At 38.0% G+C, this 27174-nt stretch overlaps 1 protein-coding gene across 1 annotated transcript in view; it reads left to right on the forward strand.

Moving 5' to 3' along the window:
* Positions 1-508: 508 nt before the first annotated feature.
* Positions 509-27174, forward strand: part of ELL2 (elongation factor for RNA polymerase II 2) — a 70611-nt gene continuing 43945 nt past the window's right edge. The window contains exons 1-2 of the mRNA XM_072958366.1: positions 509-1003; positions 16748-16795. Of these exons, the coding sequence (XP_072814467.1) occupies positions 857-1003; positions 16748-16795 (195 nt within the window). The 5' untranslated portion in view covers positions 509-856. The remainder of the gene's footprint in view (positions 1004-16747; positions 16796-27174) is intronic.

Genomic DNA, 27174 nt, shown 5'->3' on the forward strand with positions numbered 1-27174 from the left:
CTATATCCACCACACCAAAGGGATTTGAGCCTCAGGCATGGTGTTGTACTTAAGACGCTCCACAATCTAACACAGCTCATAAAAACCCCCCTTGGCTTTCTATTTTAGGCTTTCAAATGTAGGGTTAAAAGAAGGGCGCCCTCTCCAATTTCCTCAGCTCAAGAATAGCAGTTAGTTTTGGGGAGAGACTCTCCAGTGACTCCGCCTACTGCGTCGTTCCTCACACTCACACACCAAACTATGCCAGGTAACGCAGCCGTCGGGGGACGAATTCCTTACTTGGTCACACATTTGGGGGGCTACTCCTCTCCAATGATCCTCAGCACAGGAAGAGACTCTCCCCTACCTTCCCGACTTTCCACATCTATCCCCCAAGGGGCGGGTCTCCGACTCCAGGTAACCAGACCAGGCAACCCGGATACCCAATTAGCGGGGGATCCCCCAAATCAGCCTGGCCAATCGCGGCCAGTGAGCCAAGACGACTAGACGTGACGTCAGATGTGATTTTGTTGGCGCGTCACCTCGACGTCAGCCTCTCACCTCTCGGACGTCCCGTCCCGGGAGCAAAACTCCGGCGACTTTGGGCTCCGCCCCCGTGAGAGTGAAAAGCGGCCAATGAGGGCGGTTATGAGGAGGATCGGGCCAATGAGGCGAGCCCGGGGCGGGGCGCGAGGCCTGAGGGTGGGGCGGGTGGCGGCGGTGGCAGCCCGAGGTCTGGCTGCGCGCAGTATATGACAGTACGTCAGCAGCGGGATGGCCGTAGCTGTGGCGGCGGCTGCAGAAGCCCGAGCAGCCGCGGCCGCAGTGGAGGCTAGAGCCGGAGCGGCGTCGGCGGCGGCACCCCGGGGAGTTTAAGATGGCGGCGGGGGGGGCGGCGGGCCTGAGGGAGGAGCAGCGCTACGGGCTGTCGTGCGGGCGGCTGGGACAGGACAACATCACCGTACTGCATGTGAAGCTCACCGAGACGGCGATCCGCGCGCTCGAGACCTACCAGAGCCACAAGGTGAGCCTGGCGGCCGGCCGACCGACCGACCTCGGGGAAGAAGAGGGCGTCCCTCGTCGCCCTGGCTTGCCTCCTCCTGGCCTCCGCACCTGGCTTGGGGCTGGCGGAGCGGTGGCTCGCTGCGGGTGGCGGCAGGGCTGGGCAGGGCTGGGCCGGGTCGCTGACGCCGCCGACCCGGACTAGCCGGGAGCCCGGCCGTTGAGAGGCGGACGAGCGGGCGGCCCCTGGCGGCGGGGCCGAGGCAGCCGCATCCCTGGCTCGGCTGCGCAGCCGCTGCGGGACTTTCCGACGGCGCCCGCGGGTTTTCTGGTCTTTTCTGCCCGCAAAGGAGAAAGGCTCTAGGGAGAAAAGTGAGATAGCTACGCTGCCCACGGCGTGGGAGTGGGGTGGGGAGGGGGGCAGCGTCCGGGTAGCGAACCTGAGGGGACCGGTGGGCACAAGCCGTCGGCGTTTTGGGGGTAACGCCATGGATCCGCAGAGACCGGGAGGCAGGCGGTCCGCGTATGAAGGTGGGACACACATTGTACTTGCTGGGACCTGGGGACACAGGCGCTTCTTGTATGGGGCAGCGGGAGGCATACCGTGTACTCGCAGAGGCTGAGATACAGACGCTCCGCGTACGAGTGAGGAGGGGGACACACCTAACACTTGCAGAGACTCCGGCACTTCGCCTTCCCCGAGACGCAACAACACGGCTTACCGGGAGTCACATACACCCAGCGCTCACCCGGGAGCAAAGAAATCAGTTACTGAGGAGAGAGATTTCTCCATGACTCCTCCTCATACCCTAAAGACGTGTCGCGTCTCAGGCGGATTCACAAACAGAGACGTGGGCTCAGGCCGGGGGCGGGGGTTGGGTGGCGGAGAATACACCGCACCCCGGACAGACCGCAGCTCGTCCCGGAGAGACCTAGGGACACACACACACAACTCGAGCGCAGCGAAGGCTCACATATTCAGCAGTTGGAGGACAAACCCAGAGAAGCGTTTTCACTTTGGAAAAAAAAAAGTGAGAGGAAAGTGGAATGTATAGCAAAGGGAAGCCGCTACCGAAGTGCCTGGGGAAGCCGTTATGGACATGCAGTACTGTGCGTGGATGAGGGAGACAAGAGTAGACATCGCATAGGAGGAAAGATACCCATATGAAGGACGAGTAACATTCACTCTGAGAGGAGAGACAATCGGGAAGGAAGAGATAACCCACGGGTCATCCTGGCAAATAGCTAGGTCCATACCAAGGAAACACGCTCCGATTAAGTGATCTCATAAAACAGGCACAGAGGGACACCCATTTGCAGACTCATTCAGATAAAAGTGGAGAAAGGAATTAACATCTGTTGAGCTCCCACTAGTGCCAAGCACTTTAAATGCTTAGAAGGAAGGCAGAGTTGGAGGCAAAACCGAAGGATACATGTGAACCTGGGCCAAGGGAGACTTACCTTCAAAGAAGCCCCCTTTGTAAGCGTGAACACAGTGAGAGATACATAATGGTGAATAGTTTGGGAAATACATGAACTCACATGACAGTGTACATGTAAACTGTAGGACAGACTCTCAGAGATGAGCATGCCCTCAGGATGGCACTCACAGAACTGAGTGGACACATGGATGTACATTCCAGGGCACATATGATACTGGAGAAGCATAGGTGAGAACACTCAAGACAGGGGAATGGAGGGAGCATGCACAGGGAGAAAGATCCTTTTCCTACATGCCAGGAAATCCCAGAGAAAAGGAGTCTCATGTGCGGTTGGAAGGTCAGTGTACACTCAGCAATAGGAATGCAAGGAGATATAAGAAGTAAAAACTGCATGTGTCAGTAGCTACTCCCAGACAGGTGCATCTGCAAGGAAGAGACCAGCACTAGCATGGAGTGGGAGGCCCATATGGGGGAAGACGGATAGGCAGGTAGAGGGACACAGGCAGACACTGGAGAGAAACTCAGCCCTGCAAGATGGAGAGATAAGCTTGCCTGTTCCAAGGGGAGGGCATGGGTAGGAATGATAGTGGGAAGAAGGTAGGTGAGGGTATGTAAAGAGAAAAACACAGAGGCTAGAGAGAAAGAACCCAGCAGGAGGAGGCCAACCTCCAGTCAGAAACAGATCCAAGGAGCAGATAAAGACTGACACACAGGGGTAGGGAGAGGCATCTCTTAGGACAGAAGGTCAGCCAGCCACCTTGGAAGAACAACTGGCAGACAGCACAGTTGATTACAGTGAGATTGACAGGCACTGTATATTTGGCAGGGAAGAGGTGGGTGAGAAGGCCCACACCCATGGGAAGGGATGGTACCCAGGGAGAATAAGGCGACAGAGAGGCCCCCAGTGCTCACTGATGTGCATGACTGTTGGCACCCAGGGAGAGAGTGCTATTTGTTTTCTACCTTCATTTCTGCCTCCTAAATATACACTTTAGTGTTGTTATGCTTAGAATTAAAGTTGGAGTGCTCTGACTCTTAAGAGCCCCACATTTGTATACTGGTGTCTTCCAAGAGATGAGATCAAAAATTCTTTCTCTTCTAACCCAACACTTAGTTCTTGATTTTTTTATTTTCCATTTTTAAACTTTTTTATAGTCAAAGGTACTAAAGTCTATGGCTTTCTTTGCTCCTGACTATTATTACCTAGTAATATCATTGCTATCTGTTCCCATCTCTGTGCATGCAAATTAATGGGTCTGGTCAATCTGTGTAGAGGCAAAGAAGGTAAAGGGAAAAGACTTTTCTAAGTCCTTCTACCTTTCTGAGTGTGGATACAGGTAGATTCAGGTAGTCCTAGAATTCCTTTTCTTCTGAAAAGCTGGTGGTAGCAGTAGTATGCAGAGAAAGAGGAAGAAATAAATAAGCTGATTTGGCCTTTGCAATTGGACACTGCCTTTTTTCTGACTTAACCAGTTTCTGTCCTCAGACCTCATTGTTAATAGTTTGCAAGGGGTTTGGAAAAGCAGGAATTGGGATGAGACTGTTCATTTCAGATGGATGAAAAGTGGGAAGAGATTGAAGAAAAAGAAATGTACTGTTGGTACTTACTGCAGTATCCTCTGGCACGTTCAGCTAAGCTTCTCATGAATGTGTCTTCAGTGCCCCTCCTCCTGGCTGGGGCCAGTCCAGGGCTCCCCTATCAACAGAGTAAAGTTGTCAGCAGCAGGCATATGGCTGAGCTTTTATCCTTCAGTAGAAGGATATGTACTTGATCTTTTACACTTTCTAGCCTGGAAGAAGGGCTCCTAACTTTAAATTGTAGCTGCTGTTTGGAAGTATGTTGGCATGCATTGACTAATTGGGAAGAAGTTTCTGGTGGTCAAGCCTATTCTCTCCAGGTGGGGAAAATGGCTTTAACTTCTCTCCTAAAACTGCTCCCACCATTCCTTGTGCTCAGATAGGAAGGTGCTTGATACTTGACAAGTGGCCTCCAAGTGGCTTTGGCCTGTGGAAGGTTATGACTATTACTCCTGTTCTTCTAATGACTTTCTAAGAGCCAGAATTTTCAACAGGTTAATTCCCTAAATTAAGTAACAGAGTTATTTTTATCGAGATTATTTTGTCCCATGGATTTACTCTCCTAAACTTGACCTAAGGCTTTAAGGAGGTAAATTTGGGAATTTAGGAAACTATGATTCAAGCTAATACAGAAGTTCTTCAGATATAATTGAGCAAGTATACAAAATTACTAGCATTTGTGGAAACAGAATCTTTAATTGGAAATAATTTCTCACTATTTCAAAAGACAAACGTACCTAATTGACCTTTGTTATTTAAGTTTTCTGTTTTTAGAGAAGAAATAAAGAATGCTAGCTTGAGAACTTTTTTAAACAGGGCCTGGGGTGGAGGACAGAGACGTTCTAAGTCCAGGAATAGGAGTGATAGTTGGAGCAAATATCTCCTAAAAGTTGTTTTTCACTCAGTCTGAATACAGAAATAGTTTCAAGTTGATTATATATAAAAAAGTATTAACTGGAAAGTTATTTTCATGGTTTGCAGATGAACTCAGACATGCTAATACAGATATTTAGTTTATAATGAAAAACTCCTTTTTTTCTCTGTAGGTTATTTTGAATGAAGGTAAAGTTGCTAAATAAATTCTCGGATTACAACTTTATAATCATTCTAAATTTATGTTTGTGATTGTGTGCTCTATATAAGCTCTACATATTTTAAATGAGCATATATTACTATAATTACATATTTCTCCCAAATGTGTCCTAAAACTATACTTAAAATTAAATCCCAAAATTCTGGAATTTATTTTAGCTAATTTCTTCAGTAATGTATAGCTGGCTTTGACATTTGAGTAACTCATTTTGTAGTAACAAAAACCTGATGAAAATGTTTTCAGATTCTGTCATTGCTGACCCTATCATTTTTTAAAAAATGTTTACTTAAAGTTTCAAAGGTGGTGCCTCAAATAATATTTCACATTTATCTAACTATTACATAAAAAGTCTGCATAGACATGTTTGGAGGCAGGGGCCATTCACTCTCTATGCCTGAAAATGAGAAAGGAGATGCCTTTAAGAAGTATTGGGTTAACATTTTCTCTTGTCAACTCTAATTATTGGCTTTAAATAAATTTTCCTGCTTTGATTAGTGTCTTCTAGGAAAATGATAATGTTCTGAAAATGTGTACAAATATACTTAACATTTAATTTTGCATGGGGAACTCAGTCTCAGCATTTGATTCACTGTGGTTTAAGGCACAAAAAAAGACTCATACTTTACTTTTTCCTATCTCCGTTTTGTGCCTGCCCTCAAACAACTTTCGAGTGTGTACATGTGTGTTCAATAATCTGCTTTATAAATGTGGAAGACCCTGTTCTCCTTAAGGCACCCCTCAAGCATCCAGAGCTACCACTGCTGCTGACATGTTTACAAAGTAAAATAATGAGGCTTGCCGTAGCAGATTCCTTTTGTTGCAGTTTTTAAATGTAGCAAGTTTTAATTTAAATAAATTAATCTTACTGACTTTTACCTTAGACTCATCTTCAGGCTAAACTTGATCTTAAAATGCTTTTTATCAAGTAAAGTCTAGTCTGTGCCCTGTTTTGCAACCAGTATTTGAAAAGCCTATTCAAATAATCAGGTGTTCAGTACCAAGAAGGGTGCTCCTCCTAGTGAAAAGCAATAGCCAGATTGCCTACAAAGATGAACAGGGAACCTTGGCACCAGAATTGAGAGGAGAAAGAAAGAACATATGTGAAGGATTGGAACATGTTCAAAAAAGAATTTAAAAGGAAAGGGGCGTAGAATTCTTGGAATGATTTACAGGAAAGCTTATTGAGGACAATCACCAGATCCAGCCTTTCCATTTGCTCCATTTGCACTTGTAAAAAACTATGGAAGCTGTGCTCATAGCGCTTGTTAGGTAATTTGTGCTAAAGCCAGCAGAATGAGGAAAATGAGAATTTCAGCAGAATCAATGCTGGGTCATTTTTAACAATTTGTGGTGACAACAGCTAGAGTCAAGAGCCTGGCACCACAGTTCAGTTCAATTATTCGCCAGTTTGGGTCAAATGTATTTGGAGTATTTGAGAAGATGTCCCTGAAATGTGAATTTTAATGTGAAATGGGCATTTCTCCATGTCAGATGAGCTAAATTTTAGAATAAAGAAAACAGCATGTATATAACTCCACGTCTGACTCTCCTACATACTCAACTCCATACGACATTTCCCATGACTTAATGCAAAAATCTAGAAAAGCAGGTCTGGAGTAGAAGACAATAAATTAATGACTGTGTCTCTACAGCCAAATTCAAGCTGAAAAACATGGCATAATTCAGGTCAGGTTTACAGAGGAAGTTTGTTCTTTCTTTTCTTTCCCTCTCTCCCTTCCATTCAATTAATCTACCTATCTATAATTTCTGTTGCGGCATTATAACTCTTGAGAGCCATGTTAAATCTTTAGGAAGAACTGGTTTAAGGGCCTCCAGTAACACTCTGCCAGCAAAGGCCAAACCTGGAACTTCTCTATAAATTGTACTTAAGATCATCACAGAATGCAGATAATATGAAAAGCAAACCAAAAAATAATCATGAGTCCATAAAGCTTTTGTTATACATATATATTGTCATGGACACAATCTTATGGGTACTTGGTTCATGGTTCATGGAGATATCCTTTGCCAGAAGACTCTAACAGTGAACAGCGAGCCTGTTCAACGGTGGAGCCAGGCTTGAACTTTCCAATAAAATTCTCTGAGATACTTTAAGATCTAAATATGCTTACCTGGGAACTTAAGTGTTAGCATATTTTTAAAAAACATTTACTCAATATCATGGCTTTTGGTTTCATTACTGGTTTTCAATAATGCCTCGTGATGCCTCAGAGAACCAGAAAACACATCCATGTAGTAAAAACTCAGTTAAGTGTCTTAAGATGGGTTTTCTTTAATAAAAGATGGGAGTCAGAATTAGAACTACCGCATATTCATTTAGCCAGCATTTATTTATCTTCCAACATGTGCCAGGCATAGAAGTAGGCATTGGAGATAAAAAAAACTGAGTAAGTCATGGATGGTCCCTGCCATCAAGAAAGTGTTCATGCTTTATTAGAAACAAGCATACGTTAAAAAAAAATGCAGTAAAGTCTGTGATGAAGGGGACACCTAAAGAGGGAAGGATTATGTTTGAGAATGTATCTGACAAGTAGTGTCTGCTTTTTCATCTCCCATCCATCCTCTGCTTTGCCCACTCTACTTAGGTTGTGTTCACCACACCCCTGAGATTGTACCTGGCTATGTTGTCAAGTCTAGTGATCATCTCTCTGTTCCTATCTTTCCTGACTGCAGGAGCATTCCATCTAGTTGACTACTCCTTCTTGTTGTTAAAAACACTTTCCTGACTTTCCTCCCACTTCCCTGCCCATTCTTTCTGTCTTCTCTGCTGACTATCCTCTGCCTAACTGGCCTCTGAATATTGGAGATCCCAGCTCCCTTTTCTTTTCACTTCCCTAGGTGAGCTCATCTAGTCCTATGGATTTAAATGCCATCTATATGTTAATGACTTCCAAATACTTATCTCCAACTCTGACTGTCCTCCATTTCCAGGCACTAGTTTCCAACACCTCATCTTTTTATGAACGTTTAATAGGTTATTTCAAATTTAACAGACTCAAACACAATTCTTCTGTTTTTTTAGTGGAGGTACCAGGGATTGAACCCAGAACCGTGTGCACGTTAAGCACACTCTCTACCACTGAGCTATATCCCCACCCCCATCAAACACAATTCTCAATTTCGTTCCTCAAACCTAAAACTTCCTGAGTGTTCCCCATTTTAGTAAGTGGCAGCTTCACCAGTTGCTAGTAATTGACTAGTATTCCTTAATTAGTCTCCTCTTTTCTGGGCTTAGTTGATCCACCAGGGAGTTCTGTCAGTCTTCAGATATCTGAAATCTAACCTTATCCATCACCACCACTCCAGTCCCAGCCACCGTTCTCTCTCAAGGACCACTGCCACGAGCTTTCAGCTAGCCTCCAGGCTGCAACTCTTCCCCCAGTAATCCATTCTTCACACAGCAGCCAGAGTGATCTTTTTAAAACATTAAGTATGATCATGTAGTTTCCAAGTCTCAAGCCTTCTAATGGCCCCCTTTGTTTTAGATACCTCATTATATAAATTTCCAATATTTTAAAAATAATCTCCACCTTCCAACCCAAGTTTATTTTACTGCTTTTTTTATACTTCACGAGAGACCATGATTCCAAAAAACAAATCTTCATTTGTATTTATAGTGAGATTTGGCGTGTAAGCTTATTATACAATTATAAAGTCCACATTAAGCTCTGTCTTTAAAAAAGTGACAGGATATTATACTTCAAGTATTGTTACAAAGGCTGGTTCGCAGTAACTAACTTGTTAGCTGGTTGTTCAGTTTGGATTTTTGCTTTCTATGTTCCTTTAAAGAGTTGTATGAAATAGTAAGATATAAGACAATAATTTTTTTAAAAAATTTGGCGTGCATCAGCTACAGTTTTCCAGATGCTGTCTTTAAAAACAAGGATTGTGTTAAATACATTAGATTTTTGACTTCTCACTAATGTTTTGATAATCCCCTTTATATTTCATTCTTTTCTGTGTTACAGTGGTTACAAAGAAATTATTTTTAAAATGTTTTTTGGATTTTTTTTATTGAAGTATAGTTAATTTACAATGTTGTGCTAGTTCCAGGTGTACAACAAAGTGATTCAATTATATACATGTATTTTTTTTCAGATTCTTTTCCATCATAGGTTATTATAAGATAAGATATTGACTGTGGTTCCCTGTGCTGTACAGTAGGTCCTTGTTTATTTTATATATAGTAGTATGTATATGTTAATCTCAAACTCCTAATTTAAATCCCCCACTCCTAATTTAAATTCCCCCACTCCCTCCCCCCTTTATCCCCTTTGGTAACTATAAGCTTGTTTTCTGTATCTATGAGTATAAAGAAATTATTTATTCCATATGCTCTTTAATTTGGTTCTTCCAGATCTGCAGAGGAGTTTTCTTCTATGTGTAAGGCTGGATTCACTCACAAAGCAAAATAATAGATTTTGTGAAACTTAATGTCTCTCTTTTAAGGTAGCTTTGCATTACCCCTAAATTTCACATTCATGTTATTGTTCTAAACATATTATCAGCCTTTGACAAGAGCTGAGTGTATCTGAATACTTCAGGATCAGTTGTTTAATTTCCTGTGCTATTTTCTGCTTTAGCTCCATTTTTTTTAAACTGTTTTGTCCTGCCTGGATATATATTTTTTACAGTGGTTAAAATATAATTATTGTATAGCCATTGGGTTCCCTATGAGTTGATGTTTTAAAGAGCAGAATAAAATGATTTCTTAAATAAAAGAATTATAACAAGTTCTTAAAATGGTATAGTACCTCTTCGAAAAAAGAAAGATCTGTCTTAAACTGTATCCCAGAATAAGTTATACTGTTTACTGTTTATTTGCACAGGAAAACAAGTTCAAGTGCCTGATATTTTCTTTAAGCTGTAGTACAAAACTAAAAAGTGATTCCCCCAAAAGCTATCAATTCTTATAGTTCTTAATTCTCTAGCTTTCAGATGTTTCATATTTTATATAACTATTGTTAAGGAGGAGCAGAAGTGGCTAGCTGTATAGAGTGGTGGGCAAGAGCACAGTTCTTAAAATGAGACAGGCCAGGGTTTGAGTTCCAGATCACTTATTAACTATGTAACCTTAGGTGATTCACAGGATTTACTTGAAAAGTGGAAATAATAGTATCTGCCCCACAGGGGTGTTGTGAGAATTCCCAGAGGTGATAGTAAAAATTATTACACCAGCCTGACACATTTTAAGCAATCAATAAATAGTAACTAGGTAGCTATAATTGTTTCCTAAAACAATCCCACTTAAAGCAGTCACCTGACCCATCACCATTTATAGAAAGTTTTCTGGTTCTACAAATTTCCAAAATTATAGTTGACTTTGGAATTTTTTTTAACACTATCTTTATCATGACTCATAATGCAGCTTAGGTAGCCAAATAAATCAAATGCCTATTGATTGATTTTAAATAATTCAAGAGTTAACTTTGAGTTGAGTCAAATCTCCATGATGGGTTCAGAAGGGAAGCTGAAAGTATTTCAAGTCCAACTCTAACATTAGGGAATAAAGTTAGAAAGATCTCTCTAATGTGTTTCTTAGAGAAATCACTTTTTTCTAGGCCCAGAATACTACTTCTTATGTTTGTATATTGACAAAACCATTAGTGGTTAATAGAATAAAAGTAACCATAAATTTAATTTATCTACATGGATAAACAGTGTGTAAATAATCATGAGATGGGTATAACAACTTGTATAGAATAAGTTCTTTTTATTCATCTCCAAAGATGAACTTTGTTCCTTCTCTCCCACCCTAAAAGAATCATTTCAGAAACTAATATTACTCACTACAATTAAGATTTCTTAGTAAAATTACTTAGTAAGTTACATATTACTTTTATAGTCCTGATACATTGTGAGGAATAGTCCCTGGAAATAAGTGTATGTAGATCTCTTTGGTCATAGACCAGTTTTTGTTGTAGTAAAATTGGCTTACATAGTGGCAGATGTCAAGAATATAATTAAACTTCGGAGCATTTTAGTATTATCTCCACTTTTATTCTAAGCTTAAGAATGCCCTAAATTCCCTAAGAGATATAGAGGAGTAATTAAAGGAACTCTAAAAACAATGAACCAACTAAGAGTTTAATAGAATCTTTTGACTACAAAGTATCACCTTTATCAACTGTTGAAGTATTTGTCAAAAGGGGTTTCCCTAGCTAGTTCCAGTCTGCATTGTGTGTCTGGGCTGGATATAGATACCAGATCACTATCTTACTTATAATTCAGCTACTATTCAGTTAAAGCCAAAGTTACTTGATTTTCAAAAGAGCTACTTGGTGCAAATATTTAATTAAAACTAAAAATCAAAAGTTGAAGTCCTATTGAAACTCATTTGTAATGGAAATGTACTTAGTAAGTTAAATATTATTCTGAAACATGCCATATCATATTTGGCCACCTATAATTATGTTATCTTTTAAGATTGAATTGCATTAAAGTTTACAATGAGTTGAGATTATGTTTGTGCAGCTAAACTTAGGCTACAAAAATTTAGATGAAAACATGATTCAGACATTTGTTTATAATGGTACTGACTTTTAGAACTTATACATTAGAACATATAATGGTAACTTTCCCATTAACACAGTGATCAGAAGAGTAATAAGTGGTGTAGCGTTCTAGCTGGCTCCTCTTTTTGTAGTTTTTAAAATGTTTAAGAACTATAGCCTAGTGCCTAACATCTTGTCTAAAATTGGGATTAAAATTAATAAAGGATTTGAGATTCTCTTCTATATTTTTCTCTTCTAGGTTGTCAGATATTTTAAAGGAGTTTTTCAGTAACAGTGATCCTAGCTTGTCCTGTTCTGTCCTGAACCCACAACTGTTCCATAGATGAGGGGTTTATTTTTTTAATGAAAAATGGTAATGCAAATATTTATATATGTTCCTTTGTTATGCATGGTCCTAATAGCAAAAAAAATTTTTTTTTTATTTTTATTTAATCAGAAATTGAACTTTGGAAATTGTAATGATTTTATGAAATTTATTTTCCTTGGAAACAAAATGCCAAAAGAACTGAATGAGCAATTAAGTCCTTTTAAATGTTCAGCACTAGGAAGTAACTTGTTACAGAGGTAAGAGAAGTATTTGAGATTCAGAAATATTTGAGATTCAGAAGGCTGGATTTGAGGTTCAGCTCTGGTAACCACTAGTTTGGTGATTCTGAGCAATAAAGTTTGTTGAAGACAGTTTTATCTCCCTCTGAAATGGGGGATAATGATGCCTTCTTAGCACCCAAGGCTGGTTTTAGGAGGCTCACCTGAGACAAGGATATAAAAATGCTCTGTACGTTACAAAACTGTGTAAACATACAAAAAAATTATCATTTTTGTTGAGGAATCAAGCAATACAGATAGCTAGAAGTATAAATGTATCCAGAGGTTAGGTTCTAAATTCAGGTCATGAGGCAAAAGATTGGGTAATGTTAAAATTACTCTTGAAAATTCCCAAGTTGATGTAAAGCCTAGTTGTTTTGTTTCATCTAAACACCCCAAATTATAATGTGTATAGATGTATACCACATATATAAATGCCAAAATGATTTTATAATACTTTTTATTATTCTGTAATACTTTTTTTAGCATAATGTAGATAATTACTCGTAAGTCAAAAGTCAAGTATATGTTAAACTCTTCTGTATCTTAACTAAGATTAAGACAATCTATGAAAAACATACACCCCCAGTGTAGCAGCACCATAGGCACATAGACACAGGCATCTGGAAAAACAGCAATTAATGGTAATTAACTCAAAGTGGGCATAGTTCAGAGTTTAGTGTTGTGTTTTGTTTGGCTAGAAAAAGGGTTTAACATTTTAAAATTTGAATCCTTTCTCAGTTGGGAATTCATTCTCCAGGTATTCACCACTCCTTGTTGCTTTACACCCAGTCTCTTTCACATTTCCCTGCGTTGGGTCCTTAAAGACCTTGAGTCTTTGATTCCTGATTCACCCAAAGAAAGGCCTAGCTGAGGAAATTAATCTTAAGCTTAAATGTTGAGTGATTAGTATGGATTGGCAAAACAGTGTTTGGGAAGGGATGCCAGGTTGAAGGAACAACTAGGATGTAGAAATAGAGAGGAAATTGTTTACAAAACCAACAAACTAAAAAAGATTAATACTGCACCACAGTTAGAAGTAAGATGAAACTGATTGATCCTGTAGACGCACAGCCTGTTTTTTATGTGGAGGAGTTTGTTTTGCCTTGATAGAATCTAGTGCAGGCTGTGTGACACGCTGAAGGTGGTATCTGAGAGAGCTTCTGCCAGCTATCCTAATGAGCAGCATTGGGAAGAAACTGAAGGAAAGGAGGAAGGCCTTTGTCTAGGTGCTTGATGATATGGGCCTGAAAATGCCTAGGAACTTTCAAAGTAGAGACTAAGCTTAATTTGAGGGAGTCTAGGGCTGATTGGCCACAGATAATTACTGAGAACCCTGAGCACCTTTGCTTCATTTTTCTTTAGTGCCTGATATTCAAGCTTTCAGCACATTTTATCATTCTTTCTTGGGAATATCTGCTTATCCCACCATCTCCTGTTTGCTCCACATGAAGTCTTACTTATTTAGGCCTTTATTACCAGAGTATTTCTAAATAAAATATCCCCTGGAGCTGATGTCTAATCCTTTTCCCTAGCCCCAATTCATCTCTCTCTTTCTTACACATTACTGAAAGAGCTGCTTTCCCTGAAACACTTCTTTCAGCAACTCATTTTCTTATTCCAAAAATCAGAAGAGCCTCCAATTGTTTATCATGTCAAAGGAAAGAAGACTTAAAGGTCATCTCTAAAGGGATAATGGAGGGGATTAGGGCAGGGTTATTTCACAGGGTGATAAACCTTTTGAAATTCTGAGGTCTGAAATTTAAATTACTGTCCTATTTATTCTGCAGTGGATAGAAGCTAAACTGAAGACAAATTTTGAGGTCAAGGAGAAATTAGACAGGGTTCACCAGGTCCAGTTCTCATCTTTTATGTTTTGTTTCACATATGAAAAGAGGTCTGTACACATACAGAGACCTACCCTCTGCCCACACAGTACCCATTTCTGTCTCCTTGTTTTTTTGCTTAGGGCACTCCTTTCCCCTGGAGTTTATCTTTTCAAAATTACTACTCAAGATCCTTCTTTTCCATAAACACTTTTCTTTTCTAGTATCTCTTGTAACCCATTCTTGTCTCTCTCTCTCTCTCTTTTTTTTCTTTTTGAGAATTCTCACTGTACCTGTCAGCAGTACTTAGCCTAGTATTTAGTCATTCTCAAATGCTCACCAACTAAAATATGAACTCTCTGGCAGGCCCCAAAGCTCTTGGTTCTCCTGCAGCAGATGTGTGTGCAGCACAAGATGGTAGAAGAAAAACAGCATGGCAAAACAGGAAGATTGAGTCCTAGGTTCTGGTCCCACCTTAGTTAATGGGACACCTCACCCATAGTGATTGGGCAGGGGAGGGGAGTGCTGGGCATCAACCGTATTATCTCTGGATTCAGAATTCTGTGTTTCTAGCAGTGCATGATTACCTAGTAGAATACGGTGATACGGTGAAGGGAGAGAAAGAAGAGACTGTAAGTTAAATTTAAGGTTGTGAGCCTGCAGAACCAAAAATATAGAAGCATTTTTGCCAGAAAAGTAAGAAAGAGGTGCCAGTTTGGTTGGGGGAGGGAGGTAGTTTAGTGTGTGCCAATTTTGTTGTCACTGAGAGTTTCTAATGCAAAATGTCCTAGGCAGGGATAAGTTGCAGGTTGTGGAGAGATGGAGAGTTGAAGAATAGGAAAAGAGATGGAGAGTCATCACCAAATAGGCAGGGTGAGCCTCCAGGAAGGAGTAGATCTAGAAAGAGGAAAGTGAAGGGCACTAGCTTTTGAAATGAAGGGCATGATCCAAGAGCTAGGAGGACTGGTATCCCCAAGTGTAAGGAAGCTGTGATGTCCAGTGGAGAAGGCAGCAATTTGAAAATTGAGAAAAGTGAGCATTTGTTTGACCAAGAATTGGTGAACTTGATAGAGAAGTTCAAATTCCAGTGGTGAGCTGAAGAAGACAGACTCTGGGTTGCGAGGAGGCAGGGAGGAAAGTGTAACCAGCCTCAGAGGAGATGTTCAGTGTTTGTGATTTGAAGAGAGAGCAGGAGACAGGGCTGATTGAAATACTGTAAAACCTACAACTTGGACCTGTGTTACTTAAATTGTAGGGCCACCTACTTCCACATGTAGGGGACCTCCCTATGGCTTCTATAGTCAAGCTGCCATTGCTTCAGGAAGAGGTTTAGCTGTGGAAGGTAGATTTGGGTGAAGTTTTCTCCCTCTAAGGAAATTCAAGTTAGCATTAATCTATATTTTATATTTTCATAAAAGATCATGAATTAGGATAAATTGCTTCCAAAAAAAGTTTTAAAATTTCGAGCATCACCTTTTATATCTTTCCTTTTTAAAAAAACTACTTCTCCCATACCAAGAAATGAATTTGTCACCCAGTAGTTCTTTGATTTCTGCTAAGTCTAAAGTTAAATGATCTTTTTATGGCGGTAGAACAATGATAATAGTATCTATTATGTTTTCTCCAAGAAGATGCCTATCCATGTTTATAAATAATAATAGAATGGTTAATGCTACCACTTGATTTTATATTTAGATGATTTATCTTTTAAAGAAGTACTTACCCTTTCCTTATTTCTCTTTATTATAGTCCTAATTAGTAAACTTTGAAATTTGCAGAGAAGTTTTGGGAAGTAGTAGTTAATGTGCAGTGGCTGAGGGAGGATCATATGGGTGCCTCTGTATCTTCACTTGAGGTAGAGATGAGACCAGAAACCACTGCTTTTGTTTTTGTGTATTAGATTTGGATATGAGGGTGTGAAGAATGGTTTACAGACTGATGCATCACTATTAAATGTTACCCAAATCTGATTTCCTATGAATTTCTGTTAGCAATTTGGGAAAGTGTTCCCATAGAAAACAGACTGGTGACTTGGGACACAGGAAATCATGCCTGAGACTATGGGAGATATTTACAATTATAGCTTTTCTTCTAAATAGACAGTTCTATGAGAAAATATTAAAATTATGAAGAGGATAGAGCTCATAGTAAAACAAAACATTGTTCTAGAAATTATATTCTCCTGGTGTGAGAATCTTGTGAGAAAATTGTTAACCTTCTGACCATCAACTAAAAACTAATCTCTGGTAAAATGGGAGAACATGGAAACCACAGTTCGTTCTCAAAAATTTTAATTTTATATTTTTAGCATCCTGTTAGAGTTCTGCAAGGTTGGTTTATTTCTCCTTTACCTCTACTCCTTTTAAAAACATCAAGTAACTAAGCAAGAATATTTTTTTTATGTAACATTGAATTGGTACACTAACCATTTTTTTGCCAAATCATGTCAGTCATTTTCAAGAACCCATTGAGCTACACTGCCAAAAGATAAGTTTCGGTTGTGTGATTCAGAGAAATGTCAACAGTGTGATATCATTAATTATGGCATCTTAATATAATGACATAGAAACCAAAGTATGTAATGAAAAGGTTTTCACAGACTATAGTACTGACCAAATGCATAGATTTATTTAAAGTTTAAACTTTTAGTTCTGTGTCACAGTAACCAAGGTTGACCTGTTTTTTTCTTAATGTTTCTTTTAATAGAATTTAATTCCTTTTCGACCTTCAATTCAGTTCCAGGGGCTCCAAGGGGTGAGTACTCTTATTGATTTAAAGAAAATCTAATCTTCTTACACACTATTATATTTAACACTTAAAATTTGTTTTCACTTGTGCCTCTTAATATAATGTCACTCATACTTTGTGAACTTTGTGACTATAGTTTAATTTTATTTGAAAATAATTCAAATATAGTTATTCAGTAGTTTTTTTCCCCAAATCATAGATAATTGTTTTTTAACTTTTTATGGAAGTGTAACATGTATCATAGTATTATGAGATTATGTTTTGTTTACAACAATTAAGCAATCATAAACAATTATTAATTTCAGGCCAGTTATGATTATGATTGTTGTTAATGTTAACAAAGTTTTGCTGTCTGTAGACTTAATTACTTCGATTGTACATACTAGGAAATGAGATGTATAAATAGAAAATTGACTTTTTCAAGTACATAGAATAAACAAAGTGTTCTGTCTATTTTATTGCTGACTTTAAAAGTATAATAGCAGGGACATTATAATTCAGTGGTAGAGTGCATGCTTAGCATGCACAAGGTCCTGGGTTCAATCCTCAGTACCTCTGTTAAAAAATAAATGAATAAATTTTATTTTATTTTAAAGTATAATAAATGATAAATCCTAATAAAATACACAAATGAATCTTATGTTTATAATAGATGATAAACTTTACAGGAGTAGTGTCTCTTTTATTTTTAATATTTTAATGTGTTAATATTGTATTATTAAATATTATTAAAATATTGCTTACTATTTTTAATATTACTATTTAATATTAATAAAATAAATGGTAGACTCAGTTATTCCTTCACTTAATGTGCAGTTCTGAATTTGTCTCTATAAACTGGCAAGAGTATGGAGATCTGGAATATCTGTAAATGGATTTTAGTACTATAGAGGAAAGGCAACCTGGTGGGGAAGATCATATTCCTGCTTATTATAAATCTGCATACTTGTGAAGTTTTATTATGTCACAAAATATAAAAAAAATCAATGTAAATAAGTACAGGCTTTCTAAACTTTATAACTCAAAAACATTTCAAGAGTCAAGAGATATAACTGTATCATTCAGCACCAACTAAGAGTAATTCTAAATCTTGTGGAATGCTAACTTGAAGGAGATGTTTGTGTGTGGATGTCAGAACTTTGCTTCTACATGATAGCCTTACAATGAAGTCCTTTTTATTCTACCCCCAGTAACTGTGTGCTCATGAATGGGATCTTAAATGGAACAAGTATTCTTCTGGATTTTGTTTTATAGCTTTTTAGGTAGTCTTTATAAAACACATGATGATTCTATTTTTGAGGTATTAGTTTCAGTTGTTTACTTAAGGCTTCTTGAGTTTCCTTACAAATTTAAATGGCATCTGAAGGGTTGTTCCAGAGGCAGCCTGGGTTCAAGAGCTCTGCAGGGCTACAGTAAAGGGTTATCTGGGCAGACAGGGCAGTACCTAGGGGAAGAGGGTAAGATTTGAGATGCTTTTCCCTCACTAGCAGTTGACACTTGGTTTGGTGTCTGCTACTTCCCTTAATTCTGTCATTCTCCTGGTCGGGACATGGAAGCCAGGGAAATGCAAGTGAAGGACATTATCTTAGGAGGCACCATGTTAGACTGAATAATGAGGAACCATTATGTGCAGGCTTCCAGACTCTTAATTCAGATGCATGCAGCATTTAGCAGTCTTAGAAGGAATATGGTTTTCTCTGGCATACCTGTTGCCCCCCAGGCCCTAGGCACCACTGCAAAGCAGGCAATTTCTATTTGAAAACTTGGACCTCCTTTTCTGAAATCTCCTACCTCCTTCCCCCAAACTTTCCCATCTCCTGTGTCCAAGCTTCCCCAGTTTATCTTTGCAAGCTCCATTCTCTTACAGCTCCATTCTTTCCCTGAGTATAGTCCACTGATATAAGTAATTTAGATATAAATGACTGATAGGTTTAAATCTTAATGGGTATTTGAGTTGTAACAGATAAGTTTTTTAAGCAAATGAATGGTTATTGGATTTGGTAGAGTATCAGTGTCAGGGGAGAGTGGTGCAGAATGAGAGCTCTGGGATACTTGGCCCTACCTTGCTTATTCTGGGTTCTGTCTTCTCCATCCCCGCCACCCCCCACCGCAGTCCCCTTTTTATTATTCTAACTGAGAACAAAATATATGGACTCAGCATTGTTTCAGAGCCTGCAGCTGCATTCCATCTACCCCTCCCCCCTTCTCTTTGCAGAGCTCTCACCAGCCCTTTGGGACTTAGTAAAAACAAAGAGTCATTACAGGGGAGAGAGTGGGTTGGCACAGCCCACAGGGAATACGCAGGGCCACAAATGTGAGGGTCTTCTGTACAGTGTTCTTCTGTTTTTTCTTGAGAGCCATGATAATTTAACATTGCCTATGCTGATTGCTTTAAAAACTGAAGAAGTACACTTAAGGGTTTTCCTGTGTGGAAAACGTTTAGGACTTTAAAATGGAAAGTTTAAATTTAGATTTCCCACAAAAGATAGTTTTTCTTAATGAGAAATTTTAGTTGTCTTTTAATACAGTGTTTCAGAAACTTAGAAAGTTTTCCTAGAAAGAATTCGGCAAATCCAACAAATTTACAGTCTTTACATCAAACGTGATTGAAAATATACATTAACTCTTATGATAGTGTCCTATGTAGGCATATTTGAAACATAACTGAAGTATTGTTAACATATCATTTTAAAAGTGAACATTTATTAAGATTATTTTCTATTTCCCTGTTGCTAAGCACTGCATGGTTATGCTGTTCCTTGATACTAATTCTAGAATTTTTTCCCACTCAGTAATGTCTTTAGAAAGTCAGACTTTGGGTCTTGGCAGGTTGGCTTTTGTGCCTGAACATGTTCTTTTAAAGTTTTCTTCTTAAAAAAATGCAGACTAGAACATGAAAAAAGTATAGCAATATGCTGTAAAAGAGTAAAAATTCTGAGAATCATTGATTACCTGGATTTTTATTATCACAGTTGGGCAGCAGCTTTTATAGCATAGAAAAATGTAAATTTCACACTTCATCTCATCGCTTTCCCTTAGTGGAAGGGGTTACTCAGGAAATACAATGGTCATTGAAGGCATTTCAGAAAAGACAAGGAAATATCTATGGGAGCAGTTGCTTGTGTTTTCTAAGCTGATGAATATCAGGAGCTGAATATATCAGCCAAAAGTACCTTGTTGACTTTTAAGAATATGGCTCAACAGATTATCCTCATAGTTCCAATCCATCCCGAGGATACTCATAACTAAAGGTTTAACTAGGGTTATACATTTCTATAACCATTCTAACTGAACAGGAAAGGTAGCTGGTAAGATTCACATGGCTGCAGTTTTGAGGTTATCAAATTACAACATTCAGAGGGTGTATTGCACGTGGTTTCCAAAAGCTGCATCTTTTTTTGTCAAGTAAGCTTTTATACAAGTCAGGTTAGTTATATTTTAATTGGATACTGAAAATGTGGCAGGTGAAAATTTTCCCGAAATGTACGTTCCAGTACAATTTTAAAAACTAACTCCTCTGTATTTTTACGTTAGTTGAAAATTTCTTCTCTGAAGACACACAGCTGATGAGAGACAGAGCTGTAACTATAGTCTAGGTCTTCATACTGCCAGGGAAAGTTCTCCCCACTATACTGCACAATTTAAAAGGAGAGTGCTGGAAGCAGGTTAACTCAGTATTTTCAAATAATGGTGGTTGTTACTGATGCAATTATCTACTAACATAATGATTCAATAAACTATAAACAGGTGCTTAATCAATGGATGTGCCAATAGGTTTATTGTTCTTTTTGTGTCTTACTTACTGAACATTCTTTCAGCCCTTACCGGTGCCAAGTACTTTCTAAGTGCTTAGTGGGCAAAGATACAGGGATGGGTAAGTCATGGGCTTTGCCCTCAGGGAACTCAGAGTCTGACCAACATATATAGACTAATACTCAGGAAAGAATAATGTAGGACTTACTAGAATCTTCCTCTCAGAACTGCCATAGAAACAAGGGACTCTCAGGAACAATGGTATGAATTATGGTATGAATCTGCCTTTTTTTTTTTCTTTTATTCTTTTCGGGGGTTTTTTTGTTTGTTTGCTTGTTTTTTGTTTTTTGTTTTTTTAATTTGCCTTTTAAACAAAGATTTCAGTAGATGCAAAATATTATGTCCTGGACATAGGTATGTGAAATATCAGAAGGCCTACTAAAGTCTGTGTACACACACATATACAAAAAGGTAGATCTGTGGTCTGTTTATAATTCAGATAAAATCTGAAATGGCAAGGTTTTCAACAGCAAATGGCCACATCAGTTGGCGTGTGGCAGCCTTGCAGAGTGGACTTGCCTGTGGCATCAGGGACTCATGTCCAGGGAATGATTGTCCCAGGGCAATAAGAAATAATGTTAACTTTGCCACAGTAAATAGGATTCCAGACCTCAGTATTAACTCAGTAGTTGTTATGAGAATGTTATTCCAAAATTCTAATTAAATTGCTTGCTTCAGACTCAGCAGTCCAAAAGGCTTTAGAAAACAGAAGTTTGTTTTGCACATATAATTTAGAAATTAATCTTAAGATGAGGACTGAAAATAGAAAATATTTTCTGTAAGTACCATGTTGCATCTGCTATAAAATACTGAATCACATATCCTTTTTCGGGAATGAGCAAGGAACAGCCAGCCAAACAGGTTTTAAATGTATGCCTTCCAAAGAGGCACAGTGACCTTCTGAAGATGAAATCAGCATTTCACTGCTAACTTTAAAGGCTTGAATAGTCTTATAAAATTTTTGCAGTAGAGCCATTAAATCTAAAGAACAAAGGGTTGGATTTTTCTCTTTTTTCCTTCAAATTTAGCAAAGCATTCAGAAATATTTTGTTAATTATTTATTTTCCTTTTTAGGGGCTGGGGAGCAGATTGGACTTGAAAAACTAAATTATACAGTATTTGAAATTAGTAGGCAATTTCAACCCACCTGCAAATGCTTCCCGCAGACTACCCTTCTCTAATCTACTTGATACCTGGGAAGCAAAGATAACTATCTGCTTGAAGCAGCAGCAGAGATAAAAATAAATTCCCAGCACTGGCATTCCTTCTTAGATGATATGCCTGCACTCTGCTTTCCCCTGCTGTTTTTGGTTTGGCTAGTCCACTGGTTTTGCCAACAGTTGTGTTTAGTCAGTCTGCTCAAAGGTTGCTGACTAACAGCTACCTTTATACATTCAGCTCTGAATGTAATTAATACTAGAGGATGTTAAAATTAAATTCTTTTGTAATGGCAGTTCTGTTTTAATTTTTTAGAATATTACAGGGGCTGACATGTTGATAACACTTTAATATTTGCATCGAATTATAACCCTTTAACCACATGTTAATTTACTATGGTATTTATCAATAGTAAATTACCTAATTTGAAAGAAATACTTAACTTTGATATAGATCAAAGATTATATTATATAATTTTTGTATGATATATAGTATTTAGCATATACAATCATATATATATGTGAATGTCATATTTGGTCAGGGTATGGGCTGACATTCTGGAAATTTGAATCATACTTTGAAGCTATTATAAATTGATCAACTTCTCTATTCTACGTTGCCACATACCTCTGCTCTCCTTTTCTTTCTGGATAAGAACTACCTGCGGGATTTCTAAATAAGGAGAGCAGAGAGTTAAACTCACATTATGGCCAGATACCACTCCAGGCACCAGTGACATAAAGGAGACCCAGCCCACCCCCTGCCCTGTAAGAGTGCAGAATGGTAAGGGTGAGAGGGTGACTTTGACTGTAAGTTTCTTCAGGCACCACAAACAATCTCAAAGTATGCCACACAGGCTCCAGTGTAGGCTATAGCAGGACAGGCCTTCCAAAGATCACAAAGAAGTTGAAGACAAAATCATCCTGGTCTGTCCTTCAAGCTGCAATCACTTTGGAAAGCAGCTATTGGAACTGTGATTGAACTCTGAACTTGCTACAAATATCATAAATTGCATTCTTAGTATTCAGTCAAGCTTACTGTATTCATTCAAAAAGCGTTTATGAATATCTGCTATGTACCAGGTACCATGGTAGACTGTGTAGACAAAAGTAAATAGGACCTTGAAATGCCAGCTCTTTTTCCCAACACCATTGATTTGTCAATAAAATCGGCCACTGATGGCTTTGCCTTTTTGTTCCCCAGCAAAAACTAAAACTTGTGAAATTGAGTTGTCTTTGTTACATTGTCACTTATTTAAGCTTGGAAAATAATCATCTTTAACCATTCTATAACACCTACAGTTCTTATACCCACCTCATCCCTAAATTGGAACCATGAGCATTATTTAAATATCTTTTGACCTCTTACTATATGCAAGGCCCTACCCTTATAAGAACTTTTCTTTTAGAAGGGGGGAATTAGATTTGCTTATTTATTCATTCACTCATTTATTTAAATGGAGGTACTGGGGATTGAACCCATGACTTTGTGCATGCTGAGCATGCACTCTACCACTGAGCTATACCCATACCCCCATAAGGGCTTTATTAAAGAGCTTATAAGCTTTATTAAAAAGAAAAGTCAAAATTTAAAGCAGGAAAAACAATTTAACAGAATATGTCCAAGCTCTAGATCCTATTTCAAACAATATTTAACATGACAACAATTACTGTATGTCACTGATTTCAAGGCATGTTTTCTTTTCTTTTTAACATTTAATGTCTTTGGAATTTGAATGTATCTCAAAAGCAAGCAGCATCTTAGTATCGTGTCATAGTTTGTCAGCATTTTGTGTTATGCAATGGTACATAAAATCATGAATATTCTTACAGTTGCTGTCATCTTAGTCAATTAACTACAGCAATGCAGTGGAAGTATTTAGAGAGTTCCTGTGTTCTGCAATAAGACTTTATTTAACTAGAATCTTTTCAAAAATTTTCTTTCCTGACCCACCCTTGACTAGTTTGCTTGTTAGCACCATATGTTAGATAATCTGGGAAGAATTTACAGGGAAGATATATTTTTATAACCACTCTTGAACTGTGATTTAAACTGGAAGGAACAAGAGTATGAAATTAAAATGTTCTCAAATTTGTTTTTAGACTAAAAACCTTTCCTTATAAAAGTAACTTGTTAAGAAATCAAGTTTAGAAGAAAAGAGTTTTACTGATTTAAAGACTTAAAAAGCCAATAGACATGCTTTGAAGCTAATGAATTTGCTCCTGTCAGGCTAGGAATTTTCAAATCTCTTAAACTAATCTTATAATTTGTACTATATTTAACATAAATGCAGTTATCTGCGATATTATTTTATTTCTAAATTCCAATTATTTTTCAATAATTATAGCTCAATTTATCAAATATTTATTCCATGTTAAGAATTCTATACTAAGCACTTTACATACATTGTTCTCATTTAATCCTCACAGGGATTCCATGAAGCAGATACTCCCATTCTGCTAGCACGTTCACTATGGCTCTAAAATTAAACCACTTGTTGAAGCTCACACAATTAGTGAGGGAAGGAGGCTGCACACAAATCTAGGCATCTGGTTCTAGAGCCTTTTCTTATCACTACACTGACTTACCTGCCTATAATAAATGTTCAGTGAGCTTTTTATTCTCACATTCACATAAACATTTGTTGAGCACCTTCCAAACCAGCAAGAGGAAGAGGGACAGTCAGGGAGGTCTCAGAGAAGTGCTAAGCACGTGTGGTAAATGTTCCATCTTCCTAAGGAGCTTCATTATCTCCTTGGAGATCAGTACTTCTTATCTATAAAATCTCCCGGGGTGGGGTATATGATGAGGTCTGAAAATCTGGACTTTTTAAGGCTTTTCCCCCTGTTTCCTTACGATAACCAGGTTCACTATGATTAAGAATACGCACATTTATGTATGTATACATTCTCTTCTCAGGAGAAGGTTCATAACTTTCATCATTTTCTGAAGGGAACTGCTGACTTCCCCAGTCAGAGAAAACTACTGCAGTAGATGCTTTCAGACACACTCACAGTAAGAAAACCCCGTACACATATAGGTGTACACATTCACAAAGCTAAAATAGTTCCACAGCATAGTATTTTACCCTTTATCAATATACTGGTAATAATGGTAATTAAAATACCAGTATACTGAATATTTTCTATTCTATTTCATTTTAAAAGAATCCTGGTCACAATCCACCAGTTGTAACCTTCCATTGGATCACAATCTATGGTTTATAAAAACACTGCAGATTATCCACCCCCCCTCTTTATTTTAAACATTTTATTCTGGGAGTTATGTGATTAGATTTGCATTTTAACATGCTTATCCAGTAGTTATGTTGACTTAGTTATTCCTTATATATGGGAAGGAAGGAAAGGGAGGAGTCAAGGATGGCACCATATTTATGATGAGCATTTGGTTGGATGGTGAGGCCATTATTCAAGATTTAAAATAGATGAAAGAACAGATTGAGGCAGGAGTCATGGGATGCATGGTTTGGGACATGCTGTACATGAGATGTTCAGATATTACTCTGCACCTCATTCTATGTGTTGAGATAGTACTCCACACCTTGTTCTATCAAGATGGAGCTATCCAGGAGTCATTGGCATTGGTGGATTTGGAACTAAAGAATTTTCAAGAAATAGCTCCAAAGGGCATTTTATAGGAAGTTCAGCTGTGAGAAGGGAAAAAGGTATATTTACAGGTGGAGTTTTGGTATAAAGCTATATTTAAGGGGTTATTTTTTTCAATTGTTAAGAATACTTGTTTAGTTGTGAGTATTGAGCTCTGTGCAACACGGCAGTGAAAATTCTCAGTGGGCAAAAGTCTACATATGGTATAACACCATTTTTATAAAATTTAATAACAGGCAAAACCAAACAATATGTTGTATAGGTATACACATGTGATAAAATTATTAAAAACAAAAAAGTAACAATAATCACAAAAGTTAGAATAGTTGTTATATCTGGTAGAGAAAGATAGGCAGAAGAGGTAGGAAAGGAGCAAATGAGTAGATGTATAATTGGTATGTTCTCTTAAGTTGGGCAGTGAATTCACAGGTATTCATTATGTCATCATGCTTCATAACTATCAAGCTGTATTTATTTTGTAGAAACAAATGTTACATAAAGTTCTCAGTATTATTAACTTTAAATATAGTAATAGAAACATGTACACTTGTATATTTATAAATATAATCTGTCATCCTCATGGATTGAATGAGAAAAACCAGAACATATTTCAATAGATGCCAAAATGGCATTTTTAAAAATTCAATATTAAATCTGGATTTAAATTTAGGTAAGTAGAGAATAGAAAAAAGAATTCTTCCTTAACATGATGAAAACTATCTTTATCAATCTAATAATGAGTTACCATACTTGGTAATAAGACAGTAGAAATATCTTTACTAATGTTAGCAATAAAATATACATGTCCACTATCATCTTTATAATTTAATATTGTCCTGAGAATGTTCAGTAATGTAATGGGAAGGAGATTAACTAAAAGCTATGGATAATAGGTAAGTGGGGATAAATTTGCCAGTATCTGCAGTTAACCAGGTGGAAAACTAGAAAAACATATAGGGTTTCCTTCAGTAAGGTGGTCAATTCAGAAGTAACTGTTTAAAAAATCACTGGCTTAATAGTGGGAGGGTGGGGTGAAAAGAAGTTTCTTTTAAAATAGGAGAAATAGGAAAACATTTGTAAACTGATGGGAGTCAACCAGTAGAAAGCAAAAATTGATGTAAGAGAGAGGAAGACTTGCTGGAGCAATGTCTTTGAGTAGGTTGGAGAGATGGGGCCTTGTTGCTCGGAGAAGAGACTGGCTTTAGATGGAAGTAAAGAAAGTTCTTGTATGGTAGCCAGTGGGAAGGTATGTATAATGGGTGCAGATTTTGAAGTTCTTATTGTTAAACTATTTCTTTAGCTCAATCTCCAATCTAATGTCAAAACATATAGGCCAAAGTCTTATCATGTTAGAGCTTAGCAGAGTGTTTGATACATAGACATTGCCCAGTAAGTGATAAACATAGGTTTTAAAAAAAATTATTGGCCTCCCTAAGCACTAACAATTAGGAATTTCAGTGTAAAAATGATCTCATTTATGTTAGCAACAAAAATTTATCAAATGCCAAAGGTTAAGCATACCCATGTTATTCTATCTAAAGAGCTACAATACTTTCCTGCTAGGTATAAGAGAATAAGTAGTAAATGGCAAGACTTTCTATGTATTTTAAAGTTGTTGTTTTTTCTTTCTAATTAGTCAATATGTAATGACATCATATATACCATTATACCAACTGAAAAAATAAAGCACACAAACACAGATATAAACCTACAAAAATATGAAATGCTGTATACCAAAATGTCATTGCGTTACTGGTGGCATTATTAATGAGATAGATAGATTTGTTT

This window comes from Vicugna pacos, chromosome 3 (assembly GCF_048564905.1).
Source record: "Vicugna pacos chromosome 3, VicPac4, whole genome shotgun sequence".
Lineage (NCBI taxonomy): Eukaryota > Metazoa > Chordata > Mammalia > Artiodactyla > Camelidae > Vicugna > Vicugna pacos.